At 41.4% G+C, this 20,524-nt stretch overlaps 1 protein-coding gene across 2 annotated transcripts in view; it reads right to left on the reverse strand.

Moving 5' to 3' along the window:
• The window catches only part of HACE1 (HECT domain and ankyrin repeat containing E3 ubiquitin protein ligase 1), a 161,256-nt gene that overhangs the window by 47,312 nt on the left and 93,420 nt on the right, over nt 1-20,524 (reverse strand). For both annotated transcript variants that reach the window (XM_040350164.1, XM_040350165.1), the window contains exons 17-19: nt 18,665-18,752; nt 14,865-15,014; nt 11,232-11,428 (exon numbers count right to left, since the gene is read on the reverse strand). In XM_040350164.1, the coding sequence (XP_040206098.1) occupies nt 11,232-11,428; nt 14,865-15,014; nt 18,665-18,752 (435 nt within the window). The remainder of the gene's footprint in view (nt 1-11,231; nt 11,429-14,864; nt 15,015-18,664; nt 18,753-20,524) is intronic.

A 20,524-nucleotide genomic window follows, 5' to 3' on the forward strand; every position in this document is an offset into this window, starting at 1 on the left:
AGTGATCCAGAAGCTGCACTGCATGTCCTATATGAATGATGAATTGTTATTCAATGCACCCTTTATATTTCTCGGCAGTAGATCTACAATACATCTATGTGTATATCTTTTGCTTCTGTATAAGAAAACGAAAATACCATAGACAACATGCATGGTAATTGGATTCTTTTATATACCTCAATAGGAAAGCTTTTTAAATCATTACAAATGGGAATAGCCTATTCATGTTTATTAATGGGCAATGGCTCATATCAGAAAAGTCAACAATGTGCCCAAATACAACAGCAGTTCTGTCATGGTGTCAGCTGGGGGCTTTTCTGTGCCATGCCAACACTAAGAAAGCCATAGCTCATCAAGCAAGAGTTCTCGGAGCTGCTCACCGGACCACTCTTAGGCCAGGGTTAATGGATATGCATGCTGAGATGCAGGTGGATCAGCGACTCCATCAAATGAAATCACCTGTGACTAAACAGGAGCATTCCTGCACTGCCAAGCTGTGACAAATTATGCAGACACAAGGAACGTCTACAGCTACATTATATTAGCCGCATTCACTTGATTAAATGTAGACAAATAATATTTCCAGTAGCATACACTCTGGGAAAATACAAGAGGATAAATATATACAACACATGTTTAAAGTAATTCTGTGTTGCTTAACCCGTGACTCACACACTTTGACACTTCATAGCCAAGGGGCGACACCACTATTCATTTAAGTTACTCACTATGCCATTAGTGTTCTCATTGGACAATAAATGAGTAGGATTACACTGCTGATGTACTGCCTGCATGCTCCTCCTTGTGTAGGATGGTTAAACACATTTCAGTAGTGGTCCTTAACCCCTCACACTTGAGACGACCCTTACAAAGTCAGCCGGGTTTTTATTGCCATTAATTTCCCCCACAGAGGATATAATCGCCACCTTGCTTCATAAGGTAATAGGCCAATATTTCCAGCAAAGTCAGATTACAGCGTGGACTGAAAGAAGAAGTGAAGAAAAAGCAAATAAATGCAACAAATCGATTGTTTTTTGTTTTTGTCCCCCCCCCCCCCTCCTTCTAGAAGGCCAAGCTGAAATATGAGCAGGTGTGGGAAAGCAATTAATCGCCTCGCACCAAAAATGTACTGCTGTTCAGCAGATGCACAGGGGTGTCATTAATTCTAATGACACCCCCACACACTGGAAACCGCACAGAACCATGCTGTTTCCCTGCTCCTGCTTTTTTGGAAATGGTGTAGGGAGCTTCTCCCTGTGTGTTTCATACATACAGCAACTAAATTCAAATTATTCAATTTAAATTCATATGTACAGCAACTAAAATTCAACTAAATGGGCTGCTCTGCCCAAGCAAACACAGCCACCCGAATACCAGCATAGTGTGAACCTAGCCCAGCGTTTCTCAACCTATTTTTAGTCAGGCACCCTTCAAATATTCTAAACAATCTCCAAGCACCCCATTCTAAGGCCGCATGCACACTGGACGTTGTAAAAATGCCATTAGCATTAGATGTACCTGTAGAATGAGTTTTGCAGCGTTTTTGCAGTAGCGTTTTATTATAATTTTTTTTGTTTTTAACAAAACTATACTCCCACAAAAGCTTAAGGCTCTAAATTGCTCAAAGTTGAATAGCATTTTTCAGCTGAAAAACTCCTCTGCAAACCCACCAATTCTGGGGGGTTTTTTTTGCAGCCAGAAAACACCCCTGCCAAAAAAACGCTGATAACAGCCTGTGTGTGTGTGTGTGTATGGATACATAGAATAACATGCTGGGGAGTTTACTGTCTGCAGAAAAATACACCTGAAGCCAAAAACAGCAGCTGTAAAACATCAAACATTAAAGGTGATTTATTCTTCCAAATTAAATACACCTTTGCACACTGGTACTAACTAGGATTCCAACATTTTATCTCCCTCAGCTTCTCTCCATCACTCAGCTAATGTGACCTCAATGTTGATGGAGTGGGGCAGAGGAGGGGGCAAACAAGAATTCTGTGCAGGATCCCTCCTTATTAACCGATAATGTCAATGGTTGTTAGGACGCTGGTGGCTAGGCGGTTGTAATGGTGCACAATGAAAACCAGTGGCTTTGTGTAACTTAAAAGGGTTGTAAAAGTAAATTTTTTTTCCTAACAGCTTCCTTTACCTTAGTGCAGTCCTCCTTCACTTACCTCATCCTTCCATTTTGCTTTTAAATGTCCTTATTTCTTCTGAGAAATCCTCACTTCCTGTTCTTCTGTCTGTAACTCCACACAGTAATGTGAGGCTTTCTCCCTGGTGTGGTGTGTCGTGTCGTGCTAGCCCCCTCCCTTGGAATACAGGAGAGTCAGGACACCCACTAACACACAGCTCCTTTATCTGCAATGTAGAGAGCGTCCTGACTCTCCCGTAGTCCAAGGGAGGGGGAGAGCACAACATTCCACATCAGGGAGAAAGCCTTGCATTACTGTGTGTAGTTACAGACAGAAGAACAGGAAGTGAGGGTTTCTCAGAAGAAATAAGGACATTTAAAAGCAAAAATGGAAGGATGAGGTAAGTGAAGGAGGACTGCACTAAGGTAAAGGAAGCTATTTAGGAAAAAAAAAATTGTACTATAAAACTAGTGCTTAACCACTTCCTGCCCGGTCAATATATAATTGACGTCCGGGAAGTGGTTGTGAAATCCTGACTCTATTGACGTCCTGCAGGCTTCCCCTTGACAAAATGAGCATCAATCTAATGTTAAAAAAAAAAATTCGGAAGAACTCCCGCTTTAAGATTCGACTGGCTTTTAAAAAAGGGCAGGCTACAAATAATAAAAGGATTTAATTAAACTACATGGTACATGACCAGAAATGATTTCCAATGATTCTCTGGTGTATTCTAGAAGTTCATGCAGAGGACATCAAAGCCTCCATCGCTTCTGCATACAACAAGTCTACTCAGCCTGGTTCTTCTGAACCCATAAACCAATCAATACACCCCAGGGTGGCTGCTGCCAATGAACTACATGTGGCGTTCTTACCATGTACATACCAAAAGGCTACAATGTTCAAAACAAATGTTTTGTTAAATTTGGAAACCTGAATTATCCTCAATAAAAATGATTACTACAAAAAGGGGAGCATACTTTAATAAAATGGAGAAGAACTGATCTACGACAAATATCATTAGATGCCATTATTAGATTGTGCTTGTTAAAGAAAAAACATTATGTCGCTGAAAGCACTGCTAAAAAGTAATGGGTTTGATAATTGCAGGTTTCTTGATGGAATGAAAAAAATAAAAATAAATACATAAACCAAAAAACAATGTAGAAAAATGAATATCTTTCAGAACAATATAATTTAAACACATATATTTTCAGCTACCCCAGCTGGTGTGCAAACAAACACATCTCCTATCCACCAGCTTATGGATGTAGGATTTGGAAGTTCTATATGTACTGTAGAGCAGTGGGTCTTACTTCTCCATACTTTTCACATATTCTAAGAAGCAATTCTCACACACTCAGTGGACCCTTTATGGTACATATAACTACGTGAACTAATTTTGGAAACCAAGTGAACAGAGTCGCCAACAAAACCAACGAGCGTGCGGATTCTATTTTTTAAATAATATGGCTGGAAAGCCTTACTATAGGATACAGCACACTTTAGATGGTGCCTGAGATAGTCCCACAACACGGGGCATTTGGTAAGTGTTTGTTATATACAACAACGATATAATAAAGTTAGGAAACACTGCTATGCAATACAGCACTGCACACAGATCAAAAGAATCATTTCATTAGAGCGTGGAAATACTCAGGAGTATACTTTTTCTGTTTAGGACATTCTGTAACGGATATCCCTGATAAAAATGACAAGCTCGCCAAGTACCAAGCGTTCCAGAAAGTGGTCTTTACACACAGACAAACCGCACAATACAAGCATCAAAACCGAGAATGTATTACCCAGAGAAAGCGTTTTTTCCCCTGTACCTTAGAATGTGCATATCTTGCAGATGTATGCATTTCACAAGGTAAAAAGAAATTGCCTGAGCCTCCATCTAGCAATTGTTAGGAGGTCAGCATTCAGCAGAATAAAAAAAAAAAAGCATACAGCAAAGATGTTTACAATCCAGCAGGTACCAAACCTTAATTCTGTGACATATTTGATCACATTTAAACTTACCAATTATTTAATCAGAAATGTGATTAACTAGTATATCACTATACTGAAAGATGAAAAGTGTTTTTTCTACATTTATAGTTAATTGAAAAGCTGTCTAAACTACAAAAAGCATAGCAATTACAGCTGAAGACTCATCTCAAAATGATATCCTTGGAATGAAGCATGTACTTATATGCTGTGTAGTTTAATTTCTTGTAATGGGATTCTTTTAATTTAGATTTTACTGGGTGGTTAATGGGTAAAATCTGTAAGTGAAGATCAGTTACATTAAGACAAAGAATTACAAGGGACTGGTACTAAGGCAGAACTCAAACAGGCACTTTCTGTACCATCAGTTAAAAGGAACCTTTGTCCTAAAGCCCAACGCTAGCCCAATACTTTTCTTTAGTTTTGAAGACAATAAGGAAGGGTTAGTTTACTTCTGTCAACTTTCTAATGCGATCTATGTCCCCATATCAGTGATTTTTCTTCCTTTCCTTTTGCTTCCTTTTCGCTTCCTTTCTCAGCAGAAGTGAACAAAAGTCTCCTCCCTTCCAGTCCATTTCATAGGCGTGTGCCAGAACAGGAAGTAAGGGCGAATAACCCTAAAGATGTCATAGGCAGTGATAAAATCTGAGGGCCAGATTCACAGAAGAGATACAACGGCGTATCTCTGAAACGCCGTCGTATCTCTCAGAGTATCTATGCGACCGATTCATAGAATCAGTTACGCATAGATAGCCCTTAGATCCGACAGGTGTAATTGTCTTACACCGTCGGATCTTAGAATGCAATACCTTGGCCGCCGCTGGGTGGAGTTTGCGTCGTATTCCAGCGTCGGGTATGCAAATTAGCAGTTACGGCGATCCACGAAGGTTTTTCCTGTCGTTACGTCGGCGCAAGTCTTAGTTTCCCGTCGCAAAGTTAGGGGTGCTATTAACATGGTGTAAACCATGTTAAAGTATGCCCGTCGTTCCCGCGTCGCTTTTGAATTTTTTTTTTCCGGCGTAAGTACATTAGTGCATTACGTCCGGCGCGGGAGCGCGCCTAATTTAAATGGTACCCGCTCCATTTGAATTGGGCGGGCTTGCGCCGGACGTGTTTACGATACACCGCCGCAAGTTTACAGGTAAGTGCTTTGGGGATCGGGCACTTACACTGAAAACTTGCGGTGGTGTAACGTAAACGGGTTACGTTACACGGCCGCAATTCTACGTGAATCTGGCCCTAAATACCTGGTAGAGCAAGGAAGGTTTAGTAATTTTTCAGGGTTTTACAGCAGTCTGTTGCCCCATTAGTTACACTTCCCCTTATTTCCTGGCCTGGTGGAGGGTGTCCAACTGAATGATAAAACCAAATTTACGCCTTGGAGAAAAAGATAGCATTTAAAACTCACAGTATAAAAATCTCCTCAATGGTCACGCAGACTTGCACCAGGCAGAAATTCTAACCTTTTCCCACCCATCAAAAAACAAAAATGATTTAACTGTAATTGTTTTTTTTTCCTTCACCACCATCTTCGTGTAAACTACGAGAGTGAGCTTTATAATCCTTTGATGATTAAATAAAGAGATGTGTTTACAGCTGGTATAACAAGACCCCAGAGCTTACAATACGTAGGATCATTTTTATACAAACATTAAAAGTGCTTTGCTGAGCTGCTGCATGTCATATTTTGGCATATAAAACTTGTCGGACAAGCCAGCTGGTGGCTTTTGCTGGAATGATTGCAGCTAAACAAAAAGCCCATAAAAAAGGGATAAGTTCACCTTTTAACAAAAAATACATGCACATTATTTTTACCTGCAAAAAAATAAAATTGTGCATTTATTATTTTTTGTTTCTGGAGCCTCTAAAGCAGGGGTGGCAAACACAAGGCCCGCGGGCCGAATCCGGCCCGCCAGACCTTGCCATGTGGCCCGCGCAACAATCGGCAGGTCGCCATCTCTTTTGTCTCCCAGGCAACACGAGTAAACAATCTTTTACGTCAGGCACCCTGTGATTGGGCGTATGGGGGTCATGTGCGGCAAGGGGCTGGCCTATCACGGTTGCTCTGGAAGTCCCGCCTCCGCACAAGACCCCTAAACGCCCAATCACAGTGTGGCAGGAAACACTGAACATGGCGACGGGACTCCTCTGCCTATCCCTCTGGTGCGGCGCTGTGTGTACAGCGGGCGGAGGGGCGGGGCTCGGTGGAGATGGGAGCATGGAGGCGCAGCTAGGGTCTGATAGCTGACCTTCGGCTACCGCCTGGCAGGGACATCATGGAGCGGGTGGATGGCTCTGGCCTGGCCCCCGGCGGAGACACCATGGAGCGAGCGGGTGGATGGCGATGGAGAGGAAGCCAAACAAGCAGAGGTAAGGAGGAGGATGGATCTGCACCAAGCTGTGTGGAGGGTGGTGTGTGTGAGTAGTGCAGGAAGTAGGAGTCAGGGTGGGTCAGTGTAGGTGTCAGTCATTGTAGTAGTCAGTGTAGGTGTCAGTTAGGTCAGTGTAGGTGACCCCATCCTACCCACCCCCATTCCATCACCATCCCATCCCGCCCTCATCCCACCCATCCCATCCCGTCCCCATCCCACCCTTTCCTACCCCATCCCATCCCCATCCTACCCTATCCCATCCATCCATCCATCCTGTCCCCATCCCACCCTATCCTACCCCATCCCGTCCTGTCCCCACCCCACCCATCCCCATCACATACAACTGGCCCTTTGAGGGCAACCATACTGCGAATGCGGCCCCTGATGAATTTGAGTTTGACACCCCTGCTCTAAAGCATAGCATCAGTGACCAGCAGCTCGCTGGTGCCATGCGGGTCTTCCAAAGATCTGTCAGTGTATCTGTGTGTCCGTACATATGGTACAGGCAAGCAGACACAATCTGACAGGAATAGAGAATGAACTAACACAGCGCTACACAGTGCCGTGGTAGTTCATTAAAGACTACAAGCCGACAGCCACAAAGGCTGCTGGAGCTTGTAGTTTGTCTTGTCGGTCTGTTCATAACTTACATCCTGAATATGGGTATAACGTGTAACATGTTACGAAAGGTGAACTTATCCTTTAATGCTGACTTTTTTGGAATTGGTTTTGAACTTTGTTCCAGTTGCTTACCAGTTAAATTTTGCACTACAGTCCATCGCTGCAAAGAACACAACTGACAGCACAACATTATATCTTGAGGAGTTGCTATTCCTTTTTCAACTTCAGACACAGAAATAAGTTCATATTCTGTTAGTTCCCTTAAGGCCCCTTTCACACTACCATGATTTCAAAGTCACGCAATGCAGACTACTTTGAAGTCAGCTCGACTTGAAGTCATACGAATATGAATGGTTGCCATTGGAAATCATGAGGAATGACTTGTCATGCTAGTTTGCAGTCCCAAATCGTGGGACAAGTTGTACAAGTGTGAAAGGGGCCTTAGATAGGCTTGTGGGATGGTAGGACCCCTCTATGGTCTGACAAACAAGGTTGTACTGCTACAGGTAAAACGGGAACCTTTTTAGTCAATTTTCTTGTATATGTACCGTATTGATCGGCATATACCGCGCACTATTTTGCCCTGAAAATCAGGGCAAAATCGTGGGTGCGCGATATACGCCGATACACGCCACGAGTTTGAATACTGCGCCGGCATATACCGAGCGCAGTACACTCGTGTATCTTCGGGCAGTCTCAGCGCCTCTTACGCCGACGTCCTGAGCGTACATCCGGTGGCCTTCTGACCGGACCCGACGAAGAGGACACCCGAAGCCGCAGATGGACCCGGCGAGGCCGCCGATGGATGCCGCGCAAGACACCAAAACTGTAAGTACAAAAAAAACTTTTTTTCCACAGGATTCACGGCAACTTTAGGGGTGCGCGGTATACGCGGGAGCGCGTTATACCGCGATAAATACGGTATATATATATATATATATATATATATATATATATATATATATATATATATATATATATATATATATATATATATATATATATATATATGCAGTACAGACCAAAAGTTTGGACACACCTTCTCATTCAAAGAGTTTTCTTTATTTTCATGACTATAAAAATTGTAGATTCACACTGAAGGCATCAAAACTATGAATTAACACATGTGGAATTATACATAACAAAAAAAAGTGTGAAACAACTGAAAATATATTTCATATTCTAGGTTCTTCAAAGTAGCCACCTTTTGCAGCAGACACATCTCTAGAACTGGTAAGAGGAGACTGTGAGAATCAGGCCTTCATGGTAGAATATCTGCTAGGAAACCACTGCTAAAGAAAGGCAACAAGCAGAAGAGACTTGTTTGGGCTAAAGAACACAAGGAATGGATATTAGACCAGTGGAAATCTGTGCTTTGGTCTGACGAGTCCAAACTTGAAATCTTTGGTTCCAACCCCTGTGTCTTTGTGCGACGCAGAAAAGGTGAACGGATGGACTCTACATGCCTGGTTCCCACCGTGAAGCATGGAGGAGGAGGTGTGATGGTGTGGGGGTGCTTTGCTGGTGACACTGTTGGGGGTTTAATCAAAATTGAAGGCATACTGAACCAGCATGGCTACCACAGCATCTTGCAGCGGCATGCTATTCCATCCGGTTTGCGTTTAGTTGGACCATCATTTATTTTTCAACAGGACAATGACCCCAAACACACCTCCAGGGCTATTTGACCAAAAAGGAGAGTGATGGAGTGCTGCGCCAGGTGACTACCTCATCAAGAGAATGCCAAGAGTGTGCCAAGCAGTAATCAAAGCAAAAGGTGGCTACTTTGAAGAACCTAGAATATAAAATATATTTTCAGTTGTTTCACACTTTGTTATGTATAATTCCACATGTGTTAGTTCATAGTTTTGATGCCTTCAGTGTGAATCTACAATTTTCATAGTCATGAAAATAAAGAAAACTCTTTGAATGAGAAGGTGTGTGTCAAACTTTTGGTCTGTACTGTATATATATATATATTAGTGCTGTGCAAAATTACAAGACATCAGCACATGCACTATGCGATATGAGAACAAGCCTTTAAAATCGGTAAAAGGAGCTCCAAATTTTTTAATGGCATGTGTGCTAGAATGCAAAGTAATGGTTTAGGCAGTGGCCTGTGTGGCAATTCTCATATCTACACACACTTGGAAGCTGCTTGCAGCTAATGAAATGCACTTCACTGCGACCCTCAGCTCAAACGAAGAACTGTGCCAGCACAGGCAAGAAACAAACCTGTGTGTCTGCTGTTGAACAGCAGTTTTCCTTACACTTACAGGAGGAGAGCTAAGGGCACAAGTGCGGGTAGCCATCTGGAATGAACAGATCTAACATTAGGGCCAACAGTACGAATGAAGACACAAGTAGTAATCTGTTATAGACAAATATAATGACAATATGTATCAAAAGAAAGGGTGCACATGAGGAAAAACAAAAAACTACAGCTATGACCATAAGCTTCAGAAAATAGTATGAACGTTAAAAAAACACAAAAAAACAAAACAATACACAATACCACACACAACTTTAGTTGGTTACCCTAGAAACCGATCAAGATGAACTACAACCACGCATCACATTTAAATTCATTTGTGTGCCACTGCTGTTTGTTGTCCAGGTTAATAGCTGCTATGAAAAACATTTCAAATCATTACTCTAATGCCCTTTCTAGATCAGCGATGCCATTAAAACCAGGCCATGCGAATAGATGGATTGATGCAGCTTCGTAACACAAGCTTCCACAAGGCGAAAAAAAATATGTTTTTATGTGCTTTCATAATTTAGTGACAAGGTCTCTAATGGCGCCGTTTACAGCTCTAAAAGCCACATTGCAAAACGTAAACTTAAATTAAAAGCCAAGAAAACATTGTATTTTGTACAATGTCAGCTTAAAATGGCGTTTCCTCAGCTTGGCACGGTTTGCAGGAAAGCTCTCCACCCTTTATAAAAAAAACAGCTATGTCTTACCATCATTCCTGCGTGTTCCGCCTCGTGAAATGATTGTGTGTGGTTTGTTAAATATTCATTACATTCTTCTTCCCAGAAAAACTCTGGCCTGACCTATAACTGGCAGAATTTCTTTAATCTGTGTCAGACAATGCAATTATCACCATCTCACTAGACGACAGCCTAAATTTTCTTTAACGTAACCAATGTTTCATATGTGACATTAAATTTATGACAGCCAATTCCCGACACAGGCAGACAAAAATATATTCTATTTTATAATGTATTTATATATATATATATATATATATATATATATATATATATATATATATATATATATATATTTTTATGTTACACATGCTATGGCTGAAGTGAGAAATCAAGCAACACTTCAGTCATTTATAAATATTCCATATACACACGCGCACACACATTTGCCCCCCAGAAAAAGCAGCATAGCAATGTTTCCAGAAACATAAGGCTGCTCTGCTATGTGAAGTACATCTGTGCATTTGTCATCGTAAAATGGATGTTCATAATTAAAACTGTGTCAGGGACCCGAATCTAAACATTTTTCTGCTCTGACACTTTGTGACAAATGATGGATAAGAGCATCGACACTCGCAATGCATATGATTTCTGCTAAACACGGCTAACAAATGAGGAAGCTGTCATAAATTTCAGCCGCTGTGTGCTGCAGGGATAACAGGCTGCTGATTAAAAGGAAATATTAATATTGGAAGCTGTGCATCCCAAAATGACATTGCAAAGATACCCAGAACTCAGAACTTGACATTTTTAAAGCATGAAGTGCACTGCTAAGCAATATACTGAAACAGAGGATCCGTGTGCCCTTCATTTATTATGAAAGATGAGCGCTACAGCTATAGCGATTATCTGACTACACCTAAACTGCTCACAAACTAAAGTTCCTGCACACGGATATCACTGAATGAAACAAACAGTTTAGCTCTGTTAATAATATGATGGATTAGTAATGTCACAGAATAACGGCAGTGCAGAGACGCAAAACGATTGGATTTCTTACACAGATACCGTACCCCTGTGGAGTAAATGCTGTCTTTTCTGGCTCACATCAGAGCGTGAAGTGTATCTTTCCAGAGACAGTTTACAAGCACATCTTGACATTGATCTCATCACTCACCTTGTTCTCCTGTGTAACAAGTATGCTGGCCCCTCCTGGTTTTAAGGGCACTTCTTCCATAGCTCCGAACACATCGGTCTCCACGGAGAAAGTCAGTTCCAGTCCCAGGTCACTAATATCATTATCTAAAATCCACTGCAAGTTCTTTGCGTATTCTGGGTCAATGGAGGCCACGTCCTGATAATTTACTGGGATACCTGCAGTATTAAAGCATGCAGATATTTAGGAAGAGAGTTCTTTTCATCCAATTTACTCATTTAGGCATCTCTTGCATTAAGCTGCCATCTTCAGGAGAAGAAATGCACTGCAGCGCATTTAAAAACTTGAGAACTTAAAATAAGAGCACTGATTTTACTCTAAGCTATGCATTTTATGAAGCTGGCCCTAAAATAAAATAGATTACATTATTCTGGCCACTTAAATATGTGCAGGTTTGTACCTTAATTTTTAAGACTTTATATCCAATTTTAAATATTTGGCATGCTTTTCTGGTTCCCACAAATCACTATTTCAAAAGATGATCGTTTTATGTTATGGTTAAGAAAACCGCTACTCATGGGACATCATCAATTAGGACTTGATTCACCAAAAGATTGTTAAATGAAAACAGTCCCAGACATCTGCACTTGCAAACAAAAATGTATATCCTCAAACTGTAAAACAAGCAAGATTCAGACATGATTAACTTTTTATTTCTGCAGTCTGTTAAAGCTCAAGTAGTGTTTGCAGCTTGCCGAATAACCAGCAGTACTCATGCACCATGCTAGGCCATAGAGAATAATGGCCATCAACTGTGCATGTACCAAGTGATATATATGTATACACAGCCATGCAGTGAAACCAATAAGAAAACATTACCTAAAGAGGGTCAGAATATATTTGTAAAAAAAGAAATCTCTTCATAAACTTTGTTTTTTGTTTTTTACGCTACCTGACCAAAGAGGAACAGAAAGAGGTCTAAAAAGATTTAATACTGACATACATTTTTTGGCCTGGTGAGCTGCATTTTCAGAAATGTAAATCTCTACAACTCAAGAAATGCATTAACAAAAACTATTTAAAAAAAAATGCATTTTGATAACTGTATAGGGTTGATACTGTAAATGCAACAACATTATATAGTTTGTTTTCAGTATCTCAATTGCATTAAATTTTTTTTTTTTTTTTATTTCCTGCACATTCGCATTTTTCTCTAAATTTACAAAGCAAAAGTGACAATGGTTGGGACAGACTAGAATTGTTTTAACAAGTAAAAGGCGCAATGCTCAGATACCTCGATATTGCTTGTATGTGGTCCATAATAGTCAGGTATCAGGGTAGCAAGATTAGGAGAGTCTGTCAGGGCTGCCACTAGAGGAGACCAGAAGCAAGTTCTAGTAGAGCTAGGAAAAAACAAGGTGAGGGGCGCCCTTGAGAATAGATCAAAACACTTTATTATAAAGAACGATATCCATGGATGTTGTTCCTTATAATAAAGTGTTTTGATGTATTCACAGAGGCGCCCTTCTCCTTGTTTTTTTCCTGGGCCAAACTAGAACACTACCAAAGCCTGCCAAACACTGACATGTGAACTTAAAAATAAACTACCTTTTTATGCTTTGCCCTGACAGATACCACTCGAATACATTATATTTGTAATCGTGATTTTAACTGCTTGCCGACCAGCTGCCGCAGTTATACGGCGGCAGGTTGGCTCTGCTGGGTGAGATCACATAGATATACGCCATCTCTCCCAGAAGCCAATAGGGGTGCGCACACGCGCCCCCCGCTCGTCCCTGATCCTGGCGCACGTGCCCGCCGCCGGGCACCCGCGATCGCGCATTACAGAGCGAGGACCGGGTCCTGTCAGGGGAGAAATGCCTGACCATCTGTTCATACAATGTATGAACAGCGATCAGTCATTTCCCCCAGTCAGTCCCATCCCCCCTTCAGTTAGAACACACACAAGGAACATAATTAATCCCTTCCTCAGCCCCTAGTGTTAACCCCTTCCCTGCCAGTGTAATTTTTATAGTAATCAATGCATTTTTATAGCACTGATCGCTATAAAAATGCCAATGGTCCCAAATATGTGTCAAAAGTGTCCGCCGTAATGTCGCAGTACCGAAAAAAAAAACACTGATCGCCGCCATTACTAGTAAAAAAAATAAAATAATAAAAATGCCTATTATGTAAACGCTATAACTTTTGCACAAACCAATCAATAGACGCTTATTGCGATTTTTTTTTTAGAAAAATATGTAGAAGAATACGTATCGGCCTAAACTGAGGAAAGAATTAATTTTTTTATATATTTTTGGGGGATATTTATTATAGCAAAAAGTAAAAAATATTCATTTTTTTCAAAATTGTCGCTCTATTTTTGTTTTTAGCGCAAAAAAAACAAAACGCGCAGGTGATCAAATACCACCAAAAGAAAGCTCTATTTGTAGGAAAAAAGGACGCCAATTTTGTTTGGGAGCCATGTCGCATGACCACGCAATTTTCAGTTAAAGCCACGCAGTGCCGAATCGCAAAAAGTGGCCTGGTCTTTGAACAGCAATATGGTCCGGGGGTTAAGTGGTTAAAGCCGATCTGAACACCACCAACCAAAAACACTACTCAATTGTATTCAAGACAAACCACCCCTCATTCCCCCCAATTCATCCATGTCTCCATGCATTATTCTGCTGAGAAATTGCTTTAAAATACACCCCTCACATTTCTGGTCGTGGCCATTTTGCATAAGGGCAGATGATTCATGAAGCATTTACTTCCTAGAATCCATCTGCCATTATCTCATGATTGCATGCAGGAGAGTGTGCTTAGCCGATAAAACCCCTCCTCTCCTGAAGACTCCTGGGATGTATGATATTTGCCCAGGCATGGAAACTGATAAGTAACTGAAGAAAGGTTAAAACTAGGGTTGTCCAGATACCGATACCAGTATCGGTACCGATACCGAGTATTTGCGGGAGTACTCGTACTCGTGCAAATACCCCCGATACCTAAATAGAATACTTTCCCCCCCCTTTCCCCCCCCCGCCGCTGCCACCGCATCGCGCCGCCGCATCGAGGGACATGGCTAGAGGGACATTGCTGCATATGTGAGGGACATGGCTGCATATGTGATGGACATGGCTAGAGGGACATTGCTGCATATGTGAGGGACATGGCTGCATATGTGAGGGACATGGCTAGAGGGACATGGCTGCATATGTGAGGGACATGGCTGCATATGTGAGGGACATGGCTAGAGGAACATGGCTGCATATGTGAGGGACATGGCTAGAGGGACATGGCTGCATATGTGGGGGACATGGCTGCATATGGGGGGGACATGGCTGCATTTGGGGACACATTTAAAAAAAAAGTATCGGTATTCGGTATCGGCGACTACTTGAAAAAAAGTATCGGTACTTGTACTCGGTCCTAAAAAAGTGGTATCGGGACAACCCTAGTTAAAACAAATACATTTTAAAACAAGTAAATATGATAAAAGTTCCTAACTATTTACAAATGCTAACAGCATTAGGATTAAAAGGAAAATGTTGATTGGGAGAGTGAAGTTGCAGTTCAAGAACAATGCCAAAAAATAAAAAGAATTCATATTTTAATAATGCCCGCTGCTGTCCAAACTCTTTATATTCATACCAAGGATGTGCTTGTAAAATGATCTGGTGAAGTAAATGTTGACCAGTTGCCTATGATAAAGTGCAAGCCCCAGAATTTCGCCAGCAAATCTGAAATAGTTCAGGTGGTCCGGATTTACTGAGGAGTTACTGTTTGGCTGGAACGTTGTCCCTGTTTAAAAAATTAAAAAAGCAAATTGTTTTAAACCAGAACATCAATAAGCAAATTACACATTTATTAAAGGGTCAGCAGTTTCACATAAAGATAAAATATAGGACACACGTTTGTTTAAAAAGTACACTGAAAATGTCTGCAGAGAGAATTCTCATCTAACCAGCCTGAAATAACTGAAACCCCAATTTCAATTATAACCTATACCAGTGCTCAAAATTTCAAGTCCTGAGCTACTAGCCAGGCCTCAAGGGTTACTCGCCACCAGTTGCCCCATGTAACCCCTACCATGCCCCGCCCCTAATCCCATCCCTAAACCCGCCCTCATAAATTCTCATGAAATTACACTACTTTTATGTTTTGTTTTGAATAACTTAATTCTGTTTTATGCAGAATTAAGTTATAAAAAATATTAACTTTATCCGTGCCCACCAATGCCGCCTGCCCGTGCCCGCCAATGCCGCCCGTGTCCCACCATGCAGCCCGTGTCCCACCATGCAGCCTACCTGTGGATGGGAAGAGAAGAGAGCCGTCGGCTGGATGATCAGAGCAGGGAACATCACAGCTTTCATTTTAATAGCTGTGTGTTCCCCTGTGGCACGCCATCACATAAGCCCCTCCTCTTGTCCGGGGAACTTTGATACATGTCACCTGTCTTAGGATTGGACGGTGACCTGTCTATCAAAGTCCCGGAAAAAGAGGAGGGGCTTATGCGATGGCGCACGGCGTGGGGAACACACAGCTATTGAAATGAAAGCTGTGATGTTCCCTGCTCTGATCATCCAGCCGGCGGCTCTAATCTCTTCCCCTCTGATCGGCGGTGCTCGCCCCTCCCAGGCAGCCCTTTTTGCCAGTCCTCAAAATCAACACGCAAAATGCGAGTGGGCGAGTGGATTTTTTGAGGGCTGACCTATACTTATAATTTAGTAGTAAAAATAGGAAAGAGAAAGTGTGGAGGCGGATGGGTAGGTGAACACTGTTTAGGGCTTTAACTGGTTAAAGTTTTAGAACATCTTAGAAATGTTCATTCTAAGGTCTGCTCAAGTTGTCTTCATCTACAACCGTGTCTGCAAAGTATGAGGATAGCATTAGGAAGTTGGGTTGTGGGAAGTTAGGTGTAACAGATACAGCTATGAACATAAAAAATGATAGACAAGATGACATTACTAAACAGCCAAATAAAACCAAAACAAACTATATTCTTCACAACCATTTGCGGAAAAAAAAAAAAAAATACTAATTATATATATATATAATGTGTGTTTTTTTGTCAGAAGACAGTTTGTAGGATTCTTCTGCTGGCTATATTTTGCAGTGCACAGTATACCCCCAGCATGTGTACCGATTGCCAGGATATAACGCCAAGTGCACATGCATAGATGTTGCACCATCTGGGCCTAGAAGAAGCGAAAAGAATGATTCATCACTGGAGAAGGGCAAGTATGCTTTCGCACATTATTGCAAGTGCTCTTGCAAATCGGACGGTAGCTCGGTTCCACTGAAAAAAAAAAAAAACCTGTTCTCACTACAATTCTAGCAAAAAAAATCCTCAAGCTGTGTAGTAGACACTATGGCCCAGATTCTCAAAGGGCTTACGACGGCGCAACGCCATGTACGCTGTCGTAAGTCCAAATCTGGGCCGTCGTATCTATGCGACCGATTCTTAGAATCAGTTACGCATAGATATCCATTAGATCCGACAGGCGTAAGGCTCTTACGCCGTCGGATATTAAATGCAATTTTTTTTTGTCCGCTAGGTGTCGCCTCCGTCGTTTTCCCCGTCGAGTATGCAAATTAGCTGGATACGCGAATTCCCGAACGTACACGCGGTCGACGCAGTGAAGTTACGACGTTTACGTTAGGTTTGCCCGGCGTAAAGTTGCCCCTGCTATATGAGGGGCAACCAATGTTAAGTACGTCGTTCCCGCGTCGAAATTTAAAAATTTACGTTGTTTGTGTAAGTCGTCCGTGAATGGGGCTGGACGCCATTTACGTTCACGTCGAAACCAATGACGTCCTTGCGACGTCATTTGGAGCAATGCACCCTGGGATATTTTACGGACGGCGCATGCACAGTACGTTCGGCGCGGGAACGCGCTTAAATACTACACTCCCCCAACCTTGCGCCGGGTGATTTACGCCGCCGCAACTTTACACGCAAGTGCTTTGTGAATAAAGCACTTGCCTGTAAAACTTGCGGCGGCGTAACGTAAATGAGATACGTCACGCAATTCTACGAGAATCTGGGCCTTAATTCCCATCTGAATCTTTAAAATTGGTTGTAAACCACTACATATACCCCGTGAAGGGACTATGCCCAGGTGATACAAAAGATAAAACAAATCCTTCAACATACCATAAGTTGTACCCGTCTGCCATCTTCTGTTCAAAAAAATCTGAATTTATAAGCTTGTCTGAAAGCTCAGAAAAAAGGGGGCAGAGAGCTTAAGTTACAGGGAGAGTTCTGAGAGCTGATTGGAGGGAAGAAACACACCCCTTCACTCAACTCACAGGAACAGAGCCAAGGCTCTCAATCTGCTGGAGATCCCTCCCCGTCACAATGTTTCTCTTGATGTCAGAAGTGACTCATGCTGATAGCAGAGGAACAAAGCAGCAGACAGAAATTCCACTTAGTGCTTTCAACTGAGACAAGTGCACACTATAGAGTGATATGCTTTGTTCATATTTAATGTCTGAGGTTTACAACCACTTTAAAGTGGGGTTTCACCCTAAAAAAAAGTTGTTGTTTTTTCTAGCATGCCATCAAGCATACTAGCGCGATCTACAGTACACCTTTCTTTTATTTTTTGGCGCCGTACTCACTGTTTACTGCCGTAATGAAGTTTCAGACTCCCCGCGGGGAATGGTCGTTCCTTTGCACAGGGAAGATGATTGACGGCCGGCTATGGCGCGTCACGCTCCCTGAAGATAGCCGAAATAGGACTTGCCTCTTCACGGCGCCTGCGCAGTCAGCTCCGATGTCTGTGCGTAGGCGCCGTATAGCGCCGTGAAGAGGCAAGTCCTATTTCGGCTATCTTCGGGGAGCATGACGCGCCATAGCCGGCCGTCAATCATCTTCCCTGTGCATAGGAATGCCCATTCCCCGCGGGGAGTCTGAAACTTCACTACGGCAGTAAACTAAGTACTGCGCCAAAAAATAAAAGAAAGGTGTACTGTAGATCGCGCCAGTATGCTTGATGGCATGCTAGAAATTTGTTTTTAGGGTGAAACACCACTTTAAGTGTTGCAGGTGGCACGAGTTAAAAAAAAATATTCTGTTCGATGCAGTTTACAACAAAATATACATTGATACATTTTAAAATTACCTTTAGAATCACCCTAAAGGATTGTAAAATATGAACAGCATCATACACAGTGCATCACAGCAGCTTTGGCATAAAAGCAATGCATGCTAGGAAGCCCTGTCCACACAAGAGAACTAAAGCAAATTTGAAATACATAAACATAATTACATTAAAATATAGCAGGATATGATGGTTCAGAAGTTCAGCAGATATCTAAATGTAATGTGTCAGCACATTTTCTCTATTGTTTGAGGTGCAAAGGTGGACTAGAATAAAGCATCTTCTCTGCATGTGCATCTCCAGAGTGATTTTTTTTTTTTTTTTTAATAGCTTTTGATTACCTACCATCTGCTGATTGTGTGAAAAGGGCATAATCAGGATTGATAATTTCAGAAGACAATATGTCAAACCACTCGCGCACAACTCCTTGTCCCTAGGATACAAAATGTATATAAAAATTGTAAAATAATCACTAATAAAAAGGGGAAATTAAATCAGATGGTGAGTTTAGGATTCTGCTGTGATTGCTGTCAAAATTCCAAACTCTTCAACGTACAAGGCTACACATAGTTCAATGAAAATGACATGTATGATTATTTATGATCCACTGATCACATTTGATGGAACTTTTTTTATTTGCGTTACAGATTTCAATAAATTATGGACACTACACTTAATTAAATGTTCTGTAAAATGACAGCCTAAATGAAATGCAAGGACCCACCCTCAAGTCAGGTTGCCATTTTACACATCTTTTCTAATATGCAAACCAGAACTTTTACCAAAAAAAGGCAAGCTTATCCCTACTGGTACTTCATTGGGAGTTTATTTCCGCTGATAAAATACAAGAAATATAAATGTAACAAAATATTTATTTTTATAGTGATTGGGAAAAAAAAAAAAAAAGAAAAATACTATAGCGGATACCAACAAGCAAAAGCCCTGTAAATGAGGTCTTTCTTTGGGTCTCATTCACACATAAAATGTGCAAAAAGGCAATAAAAAATAAAATCAGGCTTTTGCATTTATTTATTCAAAAAGCCAATTGGTCTTATTACAACAATTTGGCTTCTTATGCCGCGTACACATGGTCGGAATTTCCAACAAATTTTTGATGTGAGCTTGTTGTATGCTCCATCGGACATTTGCTGTCGGAATTTACGACAACAAAAATTTGAGAGCTGGTTCTCCAATTTTCTGACAACAAAAGTTGTATTTCGGAAATTCTGACTGTGTGTACACAATTCAACGCACAAAAATCCTACGCATGCTCAGAATCAATTTGACGCATGCTCGGAATCATTGAACTTCAATTTTCTCGGCTCGTCGTAGTGTTGTATGTCACCGCGTTCTTGGCGTTTGGAACTTCCGACAACATTTGTGTGACCGTGTGTACGCAAGACAAGTTTCAGCGAACATCCGTCGGAAAAATAAAAACACGGTTTTGATGTCGGAATGTCCGATCGTCTGTACACGGCTTTAGTTTTCTTCAACATTTTCAGTAATCAGTCTAATTTCAGCAGTTTGGTTCTTGGGGTTGCATTTATTCCAGTAAACCATGTTGTCATATTTTAGCAGTTTGGTCTTCGATTTTTAGTATTTTGTAGGTAACGGTTTTATTTCAGCAGCTTTGTCTCTTAGCATTGTTTAAGACCTATGCGTTTTTTAGTGCTTTTTGCAGAAACGCACTACAGTCCATTTAACATAGCTTCCTGTGGGAAGTGTACACATCTTTTTTTTTAAATGCAAACTGGTGCTTTTTTGGTTCAATGGAGAAGCTGCATAAAAGCATGTAGTGCATTATTTGCTGAGACTTGCAGTTTTTAAACTGCCCAACAACAAATTGGGAGGTTAGGTGAATGGGGTATCCAATCTGGTCTGCTTGACAGGCGGACCTGATCGAAGCACCCGTGTAAAAGGGGCCTTAAAGTGAAACTAGAAAATGTTTTGTTTGTAGTTCCATATTCCTTATATCAACACTGATTGAGAAAAGATATTATGAACATAAGGAGTGCTTTTAAGGAAATCAGAAATCTATACAGTTGCACTGTGGGAAGAAGCAGGGACATACAAATACTGCACGTTTAGCAATGCATAGAAGGAACATAAGCATTCTGTAATGCGCAAATCTGGCTGTCTCCCCAAACAAAAATTATGAGAAATTATTTTGATAATCTTATCCAACTTAACTGAACTTTTTTATAG

Source organism: Rana temporaria, chromosome 4, assembly GCF_905171775.1.
Source record: "Rana temporaria chromosome 4, aRanTem1.1, whole genome shotgun sequence".
In the NCBI taxonomy this organism is placed as follows: domain Eukaryota; kingdom Metazoa; phylum Chordata; class Amphibia; order Anura; family Ranidae; genus Rana; species Rana temporaria.